Source organism: Bemisia tabaci, chromosome 2, assembly GCF_918797505.1.
Source record: "Bemisia tabaci chromosome 2, PGI_BMITA_v3".
Classification (NCBI taxonomy): Eukaryota; Metazoa; Arthropoda; class Insecta; order Hemiptera; family Aleyrodidae; genus Bemisia; species Bemisia tabaci.
This window is the reverse complement of record NC_092794.1, coordinates 26212799-26233814: the sequence shown is the minus strand read 5'-3', so window position 1 is coordinate 26233814 and position 21016 is coordinate 26212799. Positions and strand designations below refer to the sequence as shown.

Genomic DNA, 21016 nt, shown 5'->3' with positions numbered 1-21016 from the left:
GCGATAAGTTGCGATTCGATCGGAGAATGTATCGTGATTTTATCGACGTTGATTCACTGCAATTTTATCAGAAAAAAAATTGCGATTTAATCGCATGAATTTGCAATAAAATCGCGATTTCATCGACGGCGATCAATCGCAATATTATTGAACCAAAAATCGTGATAAATTGAGATCAAATTTCGATTTTATCCAATGCAATTTTATAGAGATAAAATTGCGCCAAGATTGAGGATAATCGCTCAGATGTTGATGATCCTCGCAATTTTATCGCCAAAAAATCACTGAAAAAATCGCAACTAAATTTCGAAATATCGCGATTTTTCGTTGAAAAATGCTACTGGGGTGTTTGCAGATTTCTGGCTCATGTTCTATCTTTTTTTCACCGTCATGAGGCTCCTACTCAAGTAGCAGAGTGCAATGAAAATATTAAAATAAAGGTGCGATTTAATGCATTTAAATTGAAATTTTTTACCTAGAAATTGCAATCTTCTTACATCACTCGGTCAACGAATGCCGATTCTAAGCAATCAACAAAGCGAGTTCCATGTGTCAGAAAGATGGACATTACCTATGCAGAATAATGAAAAATTGCAATTTCATTGCAATAAATTTCTACAAGCCGTGCGCCTTCGATCAGTAGATAGGCAACAACCACGCACACACACCTTCACCCTCCCTCACACACACAACATTCGGATGTAGTAGCAACAATTTCACCATGTGGTTGAAAATTATTGCAATCCGTGCTACTTGGGGAGTGCGGAACTTCCATCGCGCACTTTGCCTCAAAGATCGTATAGGGGCTAGGGTGATCGCTATTTTTTTGTGACATTTAACATCTTTCCCCAAACCCACCATTGTAGTTAGTGAAAACCATTAGCCAATCGGGAGCGCCCTTCCGCCAGTTGTTAAAAATAGGGGCTGAAGCTGCGTAACGTATTGTAAAAATTGTGGTCCGACTTAAATTTTGCCGCACAGGAGTTAGCCAACGCGGGGTCTCTCAAATATTTTTGTCTCCAGGCACAGGTAATTCTAAACGATTTTCCTGTCTACATATGCAGTTTGATCATCTTGGACGTCTTTGGACCACTTTCTAGGAAGTTTCTCACGCTGAGCGGAGAGGATTGCTGAATCAGCTGAGCGTATAGCGGGTCCGTAGTTCGACCCTGGCCTTCAAGATCAAATAAATAATGATGGCATGTTTTTCGTGAATTCCGCTTCAGGAACGCGGTGACGTTGCACTTGATTCGCGAAAATTTTGCGCTGAGATTACGGATCCAGGTTTTCCACTGGTGCCAAAAAGATCACCCGTTTGGAGTCGACTTACATTTCGCCTCTCGCGCTCAGAAAACTTGGATTCATTACAACGAGAGAACCCGTCTCTTGTACCGTGTTCCGTTACGCTGAGAAACATAGCATTAGTGACAGTCATAAAATATTACGTGACGAATTTTGTCTGACTTCATGACGCCTCTCCTGCTTCGAGAAAAACTGTCTTAAACATTGAGAAGAAAAAGATTGACAACTTTTCCCAAAATTCGTATTTTATCGAAGGTAATTTGGCAACGCCTGTGAGTCCTTACGGCATTTTTCCTTTGCACGGCAGTATCGTGTCTAGAAGCGTATTTTTGTTGATGATCGATCGATATTTTTGTTGATGATCGAAAATGGGTGGATCATGCGGTTTCGTATATTTTGTTTTGACGCGATCATAATTTTTCGGAACAACCCTGGTAAAAATTGGCAGTAGAATCTGTGTTCCAAAATACCATAGACCTACAGCCGGCTGTAAGATTTCCAATAGCTTCTATAGCCGGCTACACAATTTCTTATAGCCTTTTATAGCCGATGGCTATTAAGCAACTCACAGTCAGGCGATAAAATGTATGCTAAACGTTACTAATTACGGATGCTAGGACTTAGTGAGTTTTTGGAATACTGTTCTCTTTTTGGGCCGTAGTATCTTGATTTATTTTGCGAGGAAAGCTCTGTACTTTTGATAGATGCCTGCCATTACTAATATATTAGAGCGCCTTCAGTTTCGTATGACACTGTGCAATACCTCTGGTGTGAAATAGTTGCTTCAAGCGCCGTGCAGGCGGGCAGCCAGCGCGAAACACGTATTGGCGCCTACAAACCTAACAGGGATACTTCACGCGTTGCGCAATGCGTGAAGTATCCCTGTTAGGTTTGTAGGCGCCAGTGCGTCGCCGCTCCGCTTTGTGTTGGGCTCAATATTTAATCTGGCGGAGTCAGCGTTATTCAACTCATGATTTTGAAATATTTGCACATCCTGTATGGTTTATTCTCATTTTAATTGATGAAAAAAATATGTATTAAAGGAAACTATAATGTGTGTTTTGTAAATATTAAGGTGGTTCCGTATCAAACTTAATGATTTCCAAAGCACACGAATTTCTTATAGCCTTTTATAGCCGATGGCGAAAAAGCAACAGCCAGGCGATAAAGTGTAAAGCCCGGCGATAGGAACTATAGCCCGGCTGCATAATTTTTTATTGCTTCGTATAGCCCGGCCGTATGATTTTCTCCGCATTCTACAGCCAGCTATATGATTTTCTGTAGCCTTCTTTAGCCAGCTATTGGAATTCCTATGGTATTTTGAAACGCAGCTCTTATCGCCAATTTTTACCAGGGAACATCGGGACTCATCACACGGATAGAAGGTGGACTTCTTGCAAGCGTCAGAGCCAAAATGTAATCCTTCAAAAAGTAGGGTTTAGAAATGACCTGATGAAGACGATGGCATCCGACCAGCATCAATTTCGAAACTCTAACCTCAAATGTTTATACCAGCCCGATTATGATCTCGCCGCCATTATCGCGGCATTTTGGCTGGACCGATCATCAACGAAAATACGCTTCAAGCGGATCTTCAGTTTTTTTAGAACGATTGATTGATCACTTGATAATTTCTGGATTTGACAGAACCCTGTTCCTGATTCGCGCCCTTTAGACCATGATAGTAAAATGCGTCCAAGTGTTTCTTACAATCAAAATTTTTCGTAAATAACGAGTCTTTAATAGATTTATGACCGGTCAATAACTAAAATTTAATAAATTAACACAATTAACTCATGAAGAATTGGTACATGAGGTTATGGTTTTTTTTTTTGGTTTGAACCAAGAGTTCGATATTGTATCGACACCGAAAAAAATAATATGCTGTTTTAGCATCTAGGATGTCAAAAATGTGTCTGGTGATCCCAAGATGCTGCCTTTACTGCCCCCGCAGTTAGTTTTACATCCTGTGAATGCAAATTCAACTGCGGGGGCAGTAGAGGCAGCATATTGGGATCACCAGACACATTTTTAACATCCTAGATGCTAAAACAGCATATTATTTTTTTCGGTGGAATGACGTAGTCACTAAATCAATTTATTTATGCACTTAGAATGCACTCACCTGGGACTCCAGTGGAAAGTGAGCGTGCCTTTGCGTCGATTCTCGATGGTGATGTGACTGGATTGGTTGACCTGGAGGAAGGGTGGCAGGTCGTCATCCTCGACGCTTCGGAGGAAGACGCGGGTGTCGGCCTTAACCGCCCTCAGGGCCAGCACGTAGAAACCCCTCCTGGTCACAGTCACGTACATCAGGGAGTCGCTTGTTTCCTCCACTATCACCTGTCCATTCCCCTCCTTCAGGACGCTATCGATCGTCGCTGAAAATAATTTCCATTTCAGTCAGCATTTAGTCATTTTACAAGACACGGGAGCGCGCCCAGTGCAGTGACGATTCTTAAATTTGGAAAAACTGTTTTTCCTCCATTTCATAGGCGGATCCAGCAATTTGGCAACACCGGATTCCTTCCATTTAAACCTATGTTAAATAATCGATTCTTGTCGGGCCATCTGCCCCCCCCCCCCCGGAAATCGATACATTTCCATTGGTTTAAACGGAGAAAAAACAATGTTGCCAATTTGCTGGATCCGCTAATGCTCCATGTAAATGTATATAAAACAATCGATTCATGCACCTAAAATCGATATTTTCAATGGATGTAAATGGAGGTAAAATAGTGTTGCCAACTTGCAAGAATCGCTACTGCGGTCCAATGTTCCCTTGCTGAGGGAAAACAATACGTGTGCCTATGGGCGTATCCTTATCCCCCCCCCCCTCACCACCTCTAGGACTTGAAGATTTAAAATTCGATGTGAAGATTTCAGCGTTAAATATCCTAAGAGGCACCCATTTTCTATGAGTTTTAGTCCAACCTCTTCTCCATTAGTTCGCCTGAATGGAACAATGAAGTTCGGTTTGCATGATGGAATATTATTGAAATTAACCCTTCGTACCAAAATACCAGAAATACATAACTTCGAGACTTTAGTGCAGAATGGTTTATTTACCGAGAGCCAATACATTCGGTGACTGAGCACCGAATTGATCGTTATCAATGTTCGGTTGGGCGGACCGCACCGCATATTCCCAAATCATTCAGTGCTTCACGGTATGTATAACCTAATTTTGTCTCTCAGTAGGTACACGGCAAAATAAAAATAAATAAATAAAAAAAAAGAAAAAAGAAAAAGAAAAAGTGTTTTTAGTCACCCCGCGCGCGGACAGAGCTAGCTGATAGAATCTATTATTATTTCGGTTACTCTTTACATCTAATACTGACTCCCTAAATCTAAGGACTCTCCAGACAGGAGACCGAAGACGCGGTTAGGAAAAATGCTGCCTGGAAACCATAATTTATTCCAGCTGCCATAAGATATTGTCTCAGCGTCTTCGTGCATATAATTAAGCTCCCCTTGTTCCCTTCCGTTTTTCTGGACTCCCGGGGCAGTTTGTCATTCCGAGGGCTCACTTTTCGTCATTGTTCTCCGTTGAAAATGCATTCCCAGCCACTCCGCCGCGTATAATTTACCCCGTTTTTGTCTCATCGCTGCAGGGACTGACCGCAACCCGTCTAATGAAAAATAATCTAAAAAAAGAGGAGAATGAATGGGCAGTGATGAAAGGGCGATGTTACATAAACTGCCTCACTTACGGAACGAAACCGTATTGAGTTTCAAGAAATCGAATATCTCTGACAGTGCAAATCGAAGTGGTCATCTTGGTGAAGATCAACTGTCCTCTGCTGTCTATCTGACCATCGGATGCGATGAAATGAGCAGATAACGTGGAAATACCTCGTTGCAAGGTGTAAGAGAATGTATTCCACATAAACTCCATGTTTATCTTGAAAACCTTGAGAAAATTGACGGAATTATTTCCATTCCATCTGTGTTTTATTGGTAAAAATATATGTTTTGATTGGGACTAAATTCGAAAAAATCAAGAATGAATACAATTTTAAAGAAGCACAATTTTTAAAATGTTTTTTCATTTTCTAAAATGAACTAAATGTGCAACCATGATTCTTCGTGTGGGAAAGCTTCATTTGAAAGAGTATTCTAAATACAATATTTTATAGTTTTTAGGGACTTACTGTTTTCTTGTGGAAGATACCATCGGACCGACCATGAGACTTTAGATGAGCAAGGAGCAACGATGAATGTCAAGTTCTTAGCCGGGAGGGGTTTAAGCTTCCATAAACTGAAGAAAAGAACAAAATTTCAAAGTACTTTTAGAAAAATCTTGGGAAAATTACAGTTGATTGATTGAATGTATTACATCAAAAACATGCCATTTTCAATTTTTCTATGATTTCTTATTGCGTCATAAAAACTGCGCTTGAAATTCCATGATTTGACGTACCATTGAGACCTCAAATGGACTGCTTTGCAATTTGGAACTATAAATTCTGACCCGGTTTAAAATCAACGTATGTGCCATTAGTTTCTCTATGCACATATGTGTTTTTCCAGATGAGCCAGAATTTATAGTTCCAAATTGCAAAATGCAGTCCAAATAATCGATGTATTTAACATAATTTGGGTATATCTGCGGTACATTTTGGGGGCAAAATTTGAGTTTTTTATTTTATATTTTTGGGACATAGTGGCACAAAATTTTGGTGGAAATCGCGTATGCAGATTTTACGCGAAAAAATACGCAGGAATACATGGGAAATGCTACTACTGTATTGCATAATAAAATCCCCAATTGACTGGACCAATGGAAGAAAACCAGTGTTGCCAAATTGCTAGATCCGCCCTTGCAGCAGAGTCTGCGGAAGTACCTGTCATGCCACTGCTCTTACATGAAATAAAATTTATCTTACCTTTTAGTTTCACCTAGTGTGAGGAGAATGGAACACGTCTCGGTACACTCGTCAGCATTCTTCATTTTATAAAGTATGGAATTAGAAAGTCCATTGGATTTGATTACAACGAATCTTGTCATCCAAATGAGCAAACAGTACGTCAGGTATGACGAAATTGTGAGCAGTCTGTAAGAAGAGTAAAATAGTAAGATGTTATGAATATTAGGAAGAGGTGGGGGAGTACAATAGCCTAGCCAAAGGTTCATTTTCTTGTCTTATTTTCCACCTAAAATGCTTCTTATGTTTCCCTGAATCTCTTACCTCTTTAGTTTTTTTCAATTTTTCAGTATTTCACATTTCAGCAACTACCTATCAGAACGCCATGAATGTGAATTCTGCTTCTTGAATGTTACCTCCGCAAATCTTATTCATCTTTGAAATGAATGCTCTCTTTTTTGATAACTTCGGATTTCGATCGCATTTTTCAACCAGTGAAACCAAAACGATCGCGAAACAATATTTTGCACCCTCAGAGGAGAAGTATAAGAGAGTAGTGAAATTACATACTGTTTACATTTCTTCCGTGCTATGGAGGAACGCCGCGCCGCCGCGCGGCGCGCCGTGTGAATATTCAGTGTTGCTAAATGTATTCTCAATAGATTCTCACCTTTGAAGAAAGTTGTGAATATGTATTCGAGAAAGTTTTATATCCAGGGGAATGTAGTGTCAATCAAATTCTTCAAGCATTTCAAAGAAAAACTTTCGCAAGTTCAATTAATACGTGTATTTCATCAAAGATAGTCTGGCAACGTTCAAATGCACATGCGGCATTTTTCCTTAGCACGGCACATTTTGAATCGACGTACGGTGGCGGTGGATCGAGTCAGTCAGAGAGGTCGGACATGAAATTCCTTACTTAAACTGCAAATTTTGTTGTTTATTTCGTCACATTTTAAATTTCAAGGGGTACTTTTATAAGAAAATTTTTGAACCTCGAAGTTCTGTATAAACGGAGTCGTAAGCGTTAGAAGTTTCCAAATTTTGTTCGACCTTTCCCATCGACTCGATCCACTGTGCGACACTTTAAGGAGTGTAATTATGGAGATTCGCTGTGTGGCATATTTTACCATATAATATTTCAATTGAGGTTCTTGCGGGCAGACCTACATGATCGATTCGTCATGAACCTATAGTTCAGTTGCTGTCGATCTTCATCGTAAGAGATTTGTTCCTTCCAGATTATTTAGGACTTTACCTTCATATCATAGCCCCTGCGCATGAGTCTGAAGAATCATTTGCGACGAGAACAATCGCAAAATTCAGAGGGATAAAATTATGATTTTTTTAATGGCTACGAGTATATTGTGTCTCTTGTGACCGGGCAACTAAAATTTCCCGTAACCAATGTAAAATTAAAACGTGAATATCTTAGTCAGGAGTTGATTTCAGTAGTTTTCGTTACGCGAATCGTGTTCTACGAGGAAGTGAAATTATGGTAAAGAATCATGTATCCGAGTGCTTAAATTTGTACCTTATTTAATGGTCCATCCAATCTAGAAAAGCGAACATAGAGAACTTTCTTAACCTTTCTCAAAAAAAAAAAAAAAAAAAAATTATCGGGAGAAACGAGGCAACGTTGGAATGCTCATACGGCGTCGAAGCACAACATGGGCCTTTGGAGCCGCAATCATCCTAACGCGAGTTCAAATCATCGCGCCAAACAAGGTGCGGTCGGCGTCAAACCAGCGTCAAACTCATATCAGCGCCTGCAAGACTGCAGGAATACTTCGCGCATTCCGCTAAACAGTGCGGTTGGCATCAAACGCATATTAGCGCCCACAAGACTGCATGAATACTTCTCGCATTACACCGAACGCGATGCGAGAGTTATTTGTGATAACTAATCGACTACGGATTAGGCACATTGCCGCTAGCTGGATTGAAGGCGCATCACACTGTGAAGATGACTCGACACTCGGCCGCACTCCTTTCCATGACTTGCGCGACGCTAAAGTCGCCGCAAAACTAGGACCACGCGTCATTTCTTCTCACGGTCCCTGACCGGTTTTTAACAAAAATAAATGGTATATATGTGTATGTATATGCGTATGGGGGTAATATGTATTTCAATTGCAACGATTCAGAAACTCGGATGATGTTTAAACGATGCAGCGGTTCTGAAACTTGATTCGCGTAAAATTAATTTTGGGTTAAAAAAAAGAAAACAGAATGAACGAAAACATCTCGTTGTTTTTTGTAATTTTATTTTAAATCATTCCGCTGTGTGGCTAATGGAAGTCTAGGTAGTATGGACACCCCCCCTCCCATCCTTTGATCGGTACGTTTCCCTCCAAAAATGCCATTTTTCGTGATGTTTAGAACTTATCGGTCTGTAAACCGTTCCTTTATGAAAAATTTTTGACAGGAGACCCCCTTTGCCCATATGAAACATTTCTGAATACACTACTGTTCAGCTTTCATTCAGGTTTGACAAACCAGATTTTTTGGGAACAAACAGACGAAATCGTCGTCTCCCAAATGGATGAACGTAATTCCACTCCGAGGTTGCAGAATTGACCAAGTTAATTTTTTCCAGGATTATGACTGCGTTTGATTTCTGTCCAGAGTTTTGCTGCTTTTTGCGTTTAACTAGAGGAACAAATCAATTGCAGTTTCAGTGAGAACTTTCAACAGTCTATCATTAAAAATATTAAAAACGAGAGGAAATTTTGCGAGCATGAAAATAAATTACGTTATTTTATCTGAAATACGACAACATGGTGTTTCTGATCCGTTCTCTGCCGAAATTCTGCCTTGTTCGATTCCTCGTTGTTCCCCTAACCCCTGGGTCGGATGCATCGCTTTTGGCCTTTCTTGTAATCAGTCGCGAGGCATGAATGGTCAATTTTCGATACTTCCCCATTTGAAGCTATGGTTAAGAATCGATTGTTATGGTGTTCGTTGGAGACATCCAGTCTATCGATCCTTTTCCGTACATTTAAATGGCAGAACAATCGATGTATCGCAAAGCACGCCACTAGGGGTCGATGCCACGTTCGCGAATCCCACCGCCGCGCCGATGCGCGAGCAGGTGACGTGCGCCTGGCCGCCCCGCAACAAAGCAATCCCGATTCCCGTGTTGCCCAACTTCCCGAAAAATCCTTCTCATGAACTACGTGTCAGGGTGAGCGTTGAACTTCACTTAAAATTGTTTCCTCATCAAAATTTCACGCAGAACCATTAAAATATGTATCGAAAAATTCTATTCCTAAATCGTGAGAGGCCATTCATAATATAGTTTAAGCTTTGAAAGGGAGAGGGGCTTGAACGTAAGTTACGGGTGCGTTACTGGGGTGGAAGGGACGATCAGGGATGCATTCAAATACCATTAATCCGACAACTTCTCGTTCAAATTAAGTTTATTGAGTGGAAGTAGTTTCGTTGCTCGTTTTCATTTGAGAAACGTAGAGAATTTGCACACAAGTATTTTATTGCTTCATCTGGGAGTGCTTAAGGAGCTAAGTTCGCAGTGTTTTTCATAATTTTTTTTTTTTTTTAAATGAAAAATTGGAGGAAAATAGCTTTAAAAGAGAGAAAATGTGCCGCCTTGTGACGACATTCTCCATTTAAACACATGTATTTTAGCAGATTAGATTATTTTGTCATATTACCTTCAATAAATGTTCAATTCAGAAACCAAGGATATTCTCGGGCTCAATTTTCTTAGCAGTTTCATTTTAAATATGTAATTTACAAAATTTCCTGCAAACACCTGCAAATTTTCCAAAATGAATCTATTCACAGGGTGCTCCGACAAGACTGGAATATTCAACAACGATTTAAACAGAGAAAAGTCAGTGTTGCAACCTCCTGGATCTGCCTCTAGCTTCGCGTGGGGTTGTGAAACCTGGGTGACTCATGCATCTGTATCACATTAAGTCTCTACCAATAGGCTCCTAGACAGGGTATGAATCAACCACTAAGCAACAAATCGACGATAAAACTGCAAAAATGCATAACTCGGTGCACTGCGTTTCAATATCTTCGTTTATATTTGATTTTTTAAAAAAAGACCAAATCAACAGCATGGCTTCAAATTTTCACAAGGCATTCTGTACGCATGTACTATTTGCGGTGGGAAGCTTAAGATGCACTTTTCTCCGCAGATTGTGAAGTGAAGAGTGAATTTCAGGCATTTAAAGGTGCGCAAATTGTTAGTTTTAACCATTTATCTCAAGTAACAACTTTCTTTTCACGCCTGTAAAAAGCAAGTAAAAAGGTGACGGATCCTTTGCGTCGGGTGGGAAAGTGCGCATGATCACACGTTAAAACTGCCGTGTTAAGGAAGAACGCCGTAAGAGCTTTCAGACGTTGCCATATTTCCTACTAGAAAAACCGAATTCACTGAGAAAGTTGTGGATATTTTTCCTCAAAATTTTCAATCAATTTTGTTCACGCTTTAATCTACAGTTTCGTGGAAAAATATGCATAACTTTCCTCAAAAATACATCTTTTATTCGGGGAAATCTGGCAACTCTCGAATGTTCATACGGCGTTTTTCCCTAGCGCGGCAGAAAAGACATCGCCGCGGATTGCAACGTTGGCGCAATGCCATACATCACGATCCCTAATTTGCTCCTCGGTAACCGCCAGAAAGGTAACATGGGGAACACGTGCCGGACATCGAAAACTATGGACCTCCGATATGGGAGCGTTCATAAATTGCGGGACGCTCTGTGGGAGAGGGGGGGGGCGAGGAGGACATTACACCGTTTTGTTTTTGCGTGTCAAAGGATGAGGACCCAAGACACAAAAGAGTTCTAAGGCGGGAGGAGGTAAAAATGTCGAAAAAGTGCATAGTACGTATAATTTATTAACGCTCCCTATAGAATTTATCGATTAGTGGTTATTTAACCGATCAATCAAATATCTTCCGATTTTTAACCGCTTATCAAACTTCCGATGAACTGCGTTTACTATTAGATGATTTTCTACCGATCAATTGAAAATAAAAAACTTCCTGTGTCCCAGGTCGAATCTTTTTTAACAAACAGCAAAGAGCCTTTAGAAATCTCAGCTCAAAGAACATGAGTGCTGTTATTTTATCTTAAACAGGATTTAAAGAATAATTTATATAATAATAGATACTTTGCTGCCGATTAATTGAAAACGAAAAACTTCCTGGTGACCGGGTCAAATAATATCTCAAAATCAGCCCAGATCCTGTGCTTTCATCTCAAAGCCCATGAGTGCTGATACTTTATTGAAAATTAGGATTTATATTAATAAATCCGGATAAAATCATCCCGAAAGCTAAATGATCATTGAAAATTTTCACTACGTGTAATTTTTGATTTTTAAATTCAGCATAAATCCTGACCTACACCTGCTTAAATAAGAGTAATCGATTAATTTAATTCGATTCTCTGACGCGTCCGAACGCAACATAGTTCAAAAACTTATCAAGAGGCGTCAAGAGATCATGACTTTCATTCTCTCCGTGCAGCGCGAAGATACAATTCAAGTTTGAGAAACTCTTCCATCCGGTTTTTACTTGTAATTTCTGTGAATGAATTTCTATCCATTTAATTTATGGTGACTCAGTGCTTCACAAGTTAATAAGGCATTCAAAGCCTCTCTACCTATCTTCAATAGCATCAGCATTGTATAACTTGGTAAACTGAATCGAGAGATGAGAATTTTTAGTCGTGCATTAGACCTGAAGACAATCACTATCTAAAAGGCATTCCAAGATCAACGGGAATGAATTAAAATTCCATGCAAATATTGATTCCCTGATCACACCGGAGACTAATCCTGCCGTGCTAAGGAAGAATACCGTATGAGCCTTCAGACGTTGCCAAATCACCCCGATAAAATATTTATTTATTAAGAAATGTACACACATTTTTTTTGGGGTAATTTTCAGATATAATGGACTCAATGGACCACTAGATAAGGTACGGATTTCAGCATTCTGATACATGTTTCTCAACCAAAATTTTACGTTAAACACGATGCACACAACGAAAAGTACCGAAATCAACTCCTTACGAAGATATTTAATGATTCTTGATGTGTGAATTCAAACCACCCGCTCATGAAAACTCAATGCTGTACGTGATTCACATCGCGCGCTAAACGTTATCATGACAGTCTCTGCGATAAAAAAATCTGGCAACCTCAATCTTGACGCTTTGGCTCAGCTGTAGCAAATTGCTAATAGTTTGAATAACACATGGTGGGAGATGAACATTGCTCGATTAAGAAGCTTGCTGAAACCGTCGTAGTGGGCGATTTGACTCAAGTAGAGCTTTGAGTTTCTTGTGAGCGGGCAGTTCAAATTCCTCGTGACCAGTGTGCAATAAAAACGTTAATATCTTCGTTAGGAATTGGTTTCAAAAATTTTCGTCGTGTGAATCGTGTTATACGTGAAATTCTGGTTTAGAAACATGTATCAGATCGCTTGAATTCGTACATTGTCTAGTGGTCCATTGCGAACAAAATCGCGTAAAAAATTTCAAGAAAAATATTCAAAATTTTCTCAGTAAATTCGCTTTTTATTGGAGAAAATGTGCCAACGTCGGAAGGCTCATACGGCGTTTTTCCTCAGTGCGTCAGACCTCAGAATACCTATCCACGCAATGCACGCGAGAAGCGGAATCCTGGCCCGAGCGTTAAAACTCAATCATTTAGAATTTTTGGTAGGCCGAGAGGAAAACGCATTCCATTTACATTAGAAAAATATTAGCACGGGGTTTGCGGACGCTATTGATTTATTCAATGCTTGGATCCTCCGAGCAATGCTCAACGAAAACGTAGAGGAGATCATTAAAACATTCTCACTCTCAGGTACAGTCAGGATGAGTAATTAAATTCAGAGAATATGGTCCAGGAATCTGAGCGTGGGGCGGAGGGGAGGGTGAGGAGTGTTCAGTTCTAAGAACCAGAGTATTGCCTCCGAGAGAGGGTGGGAGGGTGTTAACTTGTCAGGGAGATAGGGCGGCTCTGCTCCCTGGGAGTAGGCGGCTTTACGCATGGGTGTAGATCAGTGGCGTGGCGTGCTTTGCGATGCATCGATGGATCTGCCATTTAAACCCATGGAAAAGGATTGATAGACAGGGTGTTCGCGACGAACACCTTAATAATCGATTCTTTACCATAGCTTCAAATGGGGAAGTATCGATAATAATCGGTCATTCACGCCTCGCCACTGGTATAGACGTCCAACTAGCCTGGTTTTAGTGTGAATGTGCAGAACTCCTCCTATTGTTTCTTCTTTTTGGTCACCTGGTAAGCAAATATAAGGTATGGCTTATTCGGTAATTTTTGAAAATCGAGTTGCACTAGTTTACAATCGGTTCTATCCGTAAAAAGAATAAGGGACCGTCCGTAAATTACGTGACGCACTTTTTTGGAATTTTCGACCTCCTCCCCTCCCCCATGTGATGCTTTTAGGACGTAGGTCTCTAAGTGAAAACACAACTCGAGGCTCTCCTCGACCCACCTCCCCTTTTAAACGTTACGGACTTTATGGACTTTCCCTAATTTATGAAAAATTTGGGTCCAACTGAATCACTTTTGGATGGTTCTCAATGTGATCGAAATTTCGGGAAAAATTACGTTTGGTTCAAATATAGGGAAGAGGGGCAGGAGCAGGGGCAGGCCGATCCGCAAAAAAGCATCTCCATGGCAAAAGTGCGGAATCACGTATCTCTATTGCTATGTTTCATTGCTTGAAATTCGCACAGAAAATTCTGCTAGCAGAGAGTAGAAAGCAAGGAACCTTTCAAGATATCACGTTGACTAGTTTTCAAACAAAAACATGAAGTATGATGGAAAGTCTGCGCTGTCGCAATTGGAGATACGTGGTCATGCAGTACCATCCATTCATAAAAATTATCTTGCAAACAGATTCATAAGTTCTTTTTGATAGACTGCTCGTACAGAAAAAGCTTCAAAAAGCCCTGGTAAAAATTGGCGATAAGAGCTGCGTTTCAAAATACCATAGGAATTCTTATAGCCGGCAGAAAATCATACGGCCGGGCTATACGAAGCGATAAAAAATTATGCAGCTGGGCTATAGTTCCTATAGCCGGGCTTTACACTTTATCGCCTGACTGTTGCTTTTTCGCCATCGATTATAAAAGGCTACAAGAAATTGTGTAGAAATTCGTGTGCTTTGGAAATCATTAAGTTCGATACGGTACCACCTACGTTATATTTTCCTTTAATACATATTTTATTCATCAATTAAAACGAGAATAATTCATACAGGATGTGCAAACATTTCAAAATCATGAGTTGAAAAACGCTGACGCCGCCAGATTAAATATTAGAGCCTAACACAAAGCGGAGCGGCGACGCGACGCACTGGCGCCTACAAACCTAACAGGGATACTTCACGCATTGCGCAACGCGTGAAGTATCTCTGTTAGGTTTGTAGGCGCCAGTGCGCGTTTCGCGCTGGCTGCCCGCCTGCCGCACCGCAGCGTGCCACGGCGCTTGAAGCAACTATTTCACACCAGAGGTATTGCACAGTATCATACGAAACTGAAGGCGCTCTAATATATTAGGAATGGCAGGCATCCATCAAAAGTACGGAGCTTTCCTCGCAAAATAAATCAAGATACTACGGCCCAAAAAGAGAGCAGTGGTCCAAAAACTCACTAAGTCTTAGCATCCGTAATTACTGACGTTTAGCATACACTTTATCGCCTGGCTGTGAGTTGCTTAATCGCCATCGGCTATAAAAGGATATGAGAAATTGTGTAGCCGGCTATAGAAGCTATTGGAAATCTTACAGCCGGCCGTAGGTCTATGGTATTTTGGAACACAGATTCTACTGACAATTTTTACCAGGGAGACTCTGTATATACATTCTTTTTCGAGGTGGTATCGGACAAATTTATGCTACTTATCAGTGATTTTTTTTGTTTTGTTTTGTTTTTGTTTTGTTTGAAGCTGTACCCTTGAAAGCTTAGAGTACAATATTTATCAATAGTCACTACCAAATAGATGCAAAATGCAAACATATACAATAAATTAGAGTACAAGTTGTTCGACGATATATTTTCATTTCTTTTCATTTTCAGTGATAGCCAAACTTGCTTCTTGAGTATCTCAGTGATCCCGCACTCATTGCAAAAGCCACCCGGAGGGATCGAAATACGTGTTTTACAATTTTCACCGTCGAAGTACTCAACGTATCGCGCATCAGTCATCTTTGAGTTTCATGTAGAGCTTTAAAAGTGTATGTTTTCTCATCATAGATTGTCATCAATGGCTGTATCAGTCACAGTGTGGACGCGTGAGTCACAAATTGCATACCTTGTAATGAGCGGGGGCTCTTTATTGCTAGTCTCTCTGAATCTAGACTTTCCTTGACACGAGATCTAGTTTAAGGAAGTTTAAGTTGCCCTTCAGTAATCATCAATATACCTGGCGGTGTCATCCTTAAGACACCTTAAAAGATTTAAATATACCATGGAAAAAGATTCGAAAAAGGATGTTGGACTACAGAATCAGAAACTCAAACCTGATTGTGAGTTATTGGAACCAAAGCCTAGCGGGCCGATTTTTGGTGCTATACACGCTTGCTTGGTAGGACAGGAAAAATCCCTATACCTTTAACCTGCAAATACAGCGCATTCGATGTTTTGTCGCGCCGACATAAACATCAACAATTGGTTCGTGAAAGGATGTTCAACGAACATTTTGGGGGATGAGTGCTCAAAAATGTGGAATCAAACCGGTGTCGTGCCGGTTTGAAGTTTGGAGATCAACAAACGTTGTTAAAAAAACAAGTTTTCGAAATTCAAGTTAATCTATTCTGTTTAGGTTACAAAATATTGTCGAACTATAATGTAGCTGCTCGCCTTTTTTCCCCTTTTTTTCTGTTGTTTAATGGCTTTGTGTCAAGCACCTGCAGCCAATTTTAACCTACTCGCCTTTTATATCTACAAAAATGAGCCACACCAGTCGAAACTCATTCTGTAGGACACTGGAGGGAGTGTTCGTCGAAACCTAAAAATAAATCTGATTTTTCGCTCCACTCATTTTACTCGTTTAAACTCGTCATTACTGAAAAATTTGTCACTGTTGATCAAGGCCTCATTTCCCATCTACGATCATCCGGCGTTTCCGAACTATTTTGTTCCTACCGAATTTTTTTTTCGAAAGTGCAATTACAATTTGCGCAAAAATGAGGCAACTCTGGGACTGGTGCATCAGGAGCGATGAAGCGCTGCGGCGCGGTGTCGGAGTAATTTATAAATAGAGAATAGTCTTCCCGGTCTTTGCTCCGTTGTCGATTTTTTCATCTTCGACAATGTCGAATCCACTCAGACACCTCTCTGTCCAATTTGAGACTCCGCGAAAAATTCTAGACTTCACAGGAACCAAGACTCGAGTCGTCCGAGATAAAACCTACTATAAAGAGGAGCTCCCCAGGACACTTTGTCGAACAGAAACAAATATTAGCCAATAGATCCTTTCCATTCATTATACAATTGCGAGAGGACGAGGATCCATTGACCAGCTGAAATCCTCCATTCTATAAATATCACCTCTATATTTAGGAGCCTCTCGCCTATCAAAATGTGTAATTTCTAGGCATTTGAGTCGGCCTCGACTCAGTATTTGCGATGGTAGAACAAAAGTTCTGGTCGCTGATAATGCTAGTAGTCTCTCTCTTTTTTGTAGCGATTTTAAAACCGAGGATTTGGTCCCAACGTTCGGACATTGGAAAGCGATCACCGCATCGAACCTTTTAAATTTGTGGCCGTCAAGTTCAGACCCTACATGCATAGAATCACTCGAATCTTGGTCCCTGGTGGCTGATGACATGATGACATTATACCATGTTACAATGTTACGTCCGCAAATTCGAAAAAATCTCCGGAGAGGGGGTTCACTATACGCGTAGCGTGGTGAACGCTCATAAGTACAAGGAGACTTCTGACCGTAACAATTGAAAAAAAATGTATCGTCTATTCAGTCGCGTAAGACGGCTGTTCTTTATTGCTTATGGATTTAGGGGGGAAAATTTCTCAAAAATGCGGTTTGTAATAATGTAGAGATACCAAGGTTTTTTTTTTTTTTTTTACTACTACTTCAAATACCACACAAGTGGTAATTCTGCGCAAAATCTTCAAACTCTATCAAATCATTCTGTAAAATTAGAGGAAATAAAATAAAAATATCTTCCTATTTGAACATCCTATCTGAACTGGCATTGTTTCAGCAATGAGTCGATTTGAACGGTTTCTTTAAGATGAGTGCAGGACTGCGCGAGTGCAGAAGTGCAAGAGTAGTGTGGAAAAGGAATGAAAATGTCGCACGACCACCCGCTACCCACTACGTCTAAGTGATTGCGTTACTCACGTAGTTGGATCTAATTGCGTCCATGCGAGTAACCCAGTGACACACAGATAAGTGAAATAAGTAAATGAACAAGTAGATTTTACGCATTATACCGTATCAAAGTTCTTATCTTTCCCTTTATTATTCTACTTCCTCTAGATGAGTATTGTATAGGGAATGCGTATAGATTAATAAAATGAGATACAGAATCCGGTAGATATAAATTGTTGAGCCACGTGGAAAAGAAATCTACTCTTATTTTACTCTTTATTTTGCCTTTGAAAAAACCGCGAAAAAGTGACCGTCCATCGGAAAAAGGATCCAAGTCCAAAAAAATTCAAAATTGAGTCATTAATCTCAGAACGCGGAGGAGTGTTCTGCGAAAATTATGGCAAGGGTTCCGGATGGTGAGACGAATACAGCCCCCGCTGGCGTTTTCTTTTCGGCCGGTGGAATTCTGTCCAAAGGAACCAGCGCGAGTACAGTGTTTTTAAAATGGTGCAACTTCTCCTTTTATTTTAAAAATACTCAATATAAGCACAGTATTAAAACTTACGGAATTATGTTCCTTTAAAATTATCAATTTGAAAGGAAAAACGCCAAAAATATTTGATATTAGGAGAATGTGTAAATAATTATAAAAAAGCAACATTTTCACATCACTGCAATCACGCTGGTTCCTTTTCCCTAAATGCTATGCAGTTAAACTAAAAATTTATGCTCTCATTTAATTTATCGCAGGTAAACGATTCACTAATTTCAGTGCTTGAAATTTTCAGCAAGGCAAAAAACCTACGGAGATGTTCGAGGAATTACGTCAAGTATGCTTAATTCAGGAAATAAGCATGACGGAAAACTTGCAACGTTGCAAACCAGGACACACAGTTTCCAATTCAAGAGATCAATGTGAATCATATTGCACCTAAAGTTAAGGGTCCGTTCACATCAAAAACGCTCTAGGTTGGAGGAAATCTGAGCCTGCATTACGGATGCGTTACCGAGCGGGAATGGAATGTCCAAGGCTGCGTCACGTAACGTAAGAGTGAGCGCGTAGCGGCAATTTCTAAAATATTCTATACGATGAATCAATGCGATGTGGGAATACTTCATCTATGTTAATCCTCTATGGCATGAACTAATTTTGGATCTCAGATTTTAGGGGACACTAATCTATTTTGTAGCTAGTTTAAAAAACAGAGAGTGCACATTTTTTTCGAAATTTTAAATTTAAGGGAATCAGTTTTTCAAAATAAGAAAAAACCAATGAAACTGTGCAAAATCACGCTACAGAGGAAAAATGCAATTTTTAAAAACCCCGAAAATACGTTGTCACGAAATCATAACACTATGCCATAGAGGACTAAATTGAATCACAAAATGCTAATTTTCAGTGTCTAACTGAGCGTTAGGTAGTTTTTTCAGGGACCTTTGTTATGGCTGCGTTACGAGAAAAGGGAGAATCCAAAAAATCAGATTTATAACGTCACGTATTTTATGAACAGCCCCTAGTGTTAGCGAGACAAATGGATTGTATTTTGCAAAAAGGAACAACTAGCATTGCAATGATGCTAAGATTGTGCAACTTCATCCTTTGCAATAAAATTGCGGAAATTGTGAAAAACTATGAAATATAGATGGTAATTTTTGTCTTAAATTTACAGTTTTTAGCGAGTAAAATAGAAACTATTAAGGGATAATCGGGTTTTTCCTCCAAGACAAAAGAAGTTGCACAATCTTAGCAACATTGCAATGCTAGTGGTTCCAAATCTACTTCTCCAAGCAGTTATGCTTTGAAACTTACCTTTCACTCATGATCAGGAAGTGTGATGCAGCATGGTCCATCATACCAAGTTCCGAAAATCCATGTTTGAGTGTCACCTTTTCGATCGCTTACAGCATATTCGGTCCGCACTCTCACGTCCCAACTTCATTTCCACGATCTTGAATAGGTTGGAAAGATACTGATATTGCTATACTGATCAGAATCCTTTGAAAGATCAAAACTTTGGTGTTCTTCCATTCGAGGAACTGGCGCACAATTATTGTCTGTCACGTCGCATATTTGAAGAATTGAACACTTTTTGATGGCGATCACTTTGCAATACGGTATTTAAGTAAAAACGTATTTAGATACAATTCAGTAAAATAATTCTGCACTGATTACAATTTCAACCACCTCGTGACGCTAGAAAATAAAGTATCAGCTATTTAACTAGTCCTCCGATTCATGCTAGAATGAAGTAGGCAAGAGATTCCTTTTGGAAACACTAACCGTCATTTAAACTTTCACACTGTTTTTGAATGAATTTTTTATGCCAGCAGCAAATTCCTTCATACTGTACGAACGTTCTGGAGTTTTTTTAATAGTGCTGGGGGACAAGTTACACTCTGGCAAATTGTAATGATATTGTGACAAAAATGGTCGCACTCTCGTAGCAGAGGAAAAGAGGAAAACGTAAAAATATGCAAGAAAAAGCATGGATTAGTTGACAGTATTTGGCAGCTTTATCGGATAAAACACTAGAAGTAATTTGTGGACGCCCCTGAAAATTAAGGAAAAAAATACATTAACTCGGATAGAAGGTGCGTGTTAATAGTTTAAACCAAACAAATTTTTTACGTACGTAACTCTTAGTTTTATGGTTTTGTTTTAGGCTAAAAAACCTGTAAAAAGATTATTTGTGTACACTGTAATCAAAACTTTTAACTTTCACCGTACACTATTTCCTTACACGCATGCTTACGTGCTGTATTTTGCACTTTTAATTTTTCCGAGTTTCTACAATTTGTTTGAGCCCAAAAGTTGTAAAATTTGTCGGAAACTGTCAACTGACCCCTGCGTTTTTAAAAGTTTTTACATCCCCCTCCCCATAATTCTTCAAATCTCTTTTTGACCATTTTTTACAAGGGGTGCGCTATTCGAGGAACTTACAATTTTTTCTCTCTCTTTCCGTTAAGAAAAAACTCTAACAATCGCTGCTTGGAATTGAAAGTCCATCTGGACAACGTGTCGGTGGACGCGAGATGTTTTTCGTGGATTGCGGAAAAATTCGCGTCGCGTAAAATCCCGTTTCGGCAGGGACGGAGCGGATCGGAGGATGCGGGAGCGTTGACTGAAGGACCAGAGCGTGGCGGAATACTCGGGCTGACTCCTGCGCATGCGTCAGAGGCTGGAGTCATTTTTCTCGGCCCCCCCGGCCCCCGCCCCTCCGTCATCCTCAAATTCGAGACGGGAAAAACGACATAGTAATCTGGTGAGCGAGCCGAGACTTCAGAAGTTCAGACCCTTGGCTTCCTGCTTCGCGCAGCCCTTTTCCTCAACAGTCACCGCAGACGAATCTCAAGTATCTGCTCGCAGCCGAATTGAGGCGTTGGGTGCAAGAAGGGCATTTCTTGGTTGCGGTGTTCCAGAATCCCCTCTGCTAGTTTATATTTTGGAAAGGAAACTATCGGGTGAATTTTCTGAAATTTTTCGTTTT

At 40.1% G+C, this 21016-nt stretch overlaps 1 protein-coding gene across 3 annotated transcripts in view; it reads right to left on the bottom strand.

Moving 5' to 3' along the window:
• LOC109032517 (protein NDNF) overlaps nucleotides 1-20675 on the bottom strand; it is a 37645-nt gene extending 16970 nt beyond the window's left edge. The window contains exons 1-5 of one of the 3 annotated variants that reach the window (XM_072297038.1): nucleotides 20470-20675; nucleotides 19339-19964; nucleotides 6192-6359; nucleotides 5457-5563; nucleotides 3428-3683 (exon numbers count right to left, since the gene is read on the bottom strand). In XM_072297038.1, coding sequence (XP_072153139.1) covers nucleotides 3428-3683; nucleotides 5457-5563; nucleotides 6192-6359; nucleotides 19339-19382 — 575 coding nt within the window. In that variant the 5' untranslated portion in view covers nucleotides 19383-19964; nucleotides 20470-20675. The remainder of the gene's footprint in view (nucleotides 1-3427; nucleotides 3684-5456; nucleotides 5564-6191; nucleotides 6360-19338; nucleotides 19965-20469) is intronic. The other 2 variants (XM_072297040.1, XM_072297041.1) reach the window with 2 other exon arrangements.
• Between the last annotated feature and the right edge of the window lie 341 nt (nucleotides 20676-21016).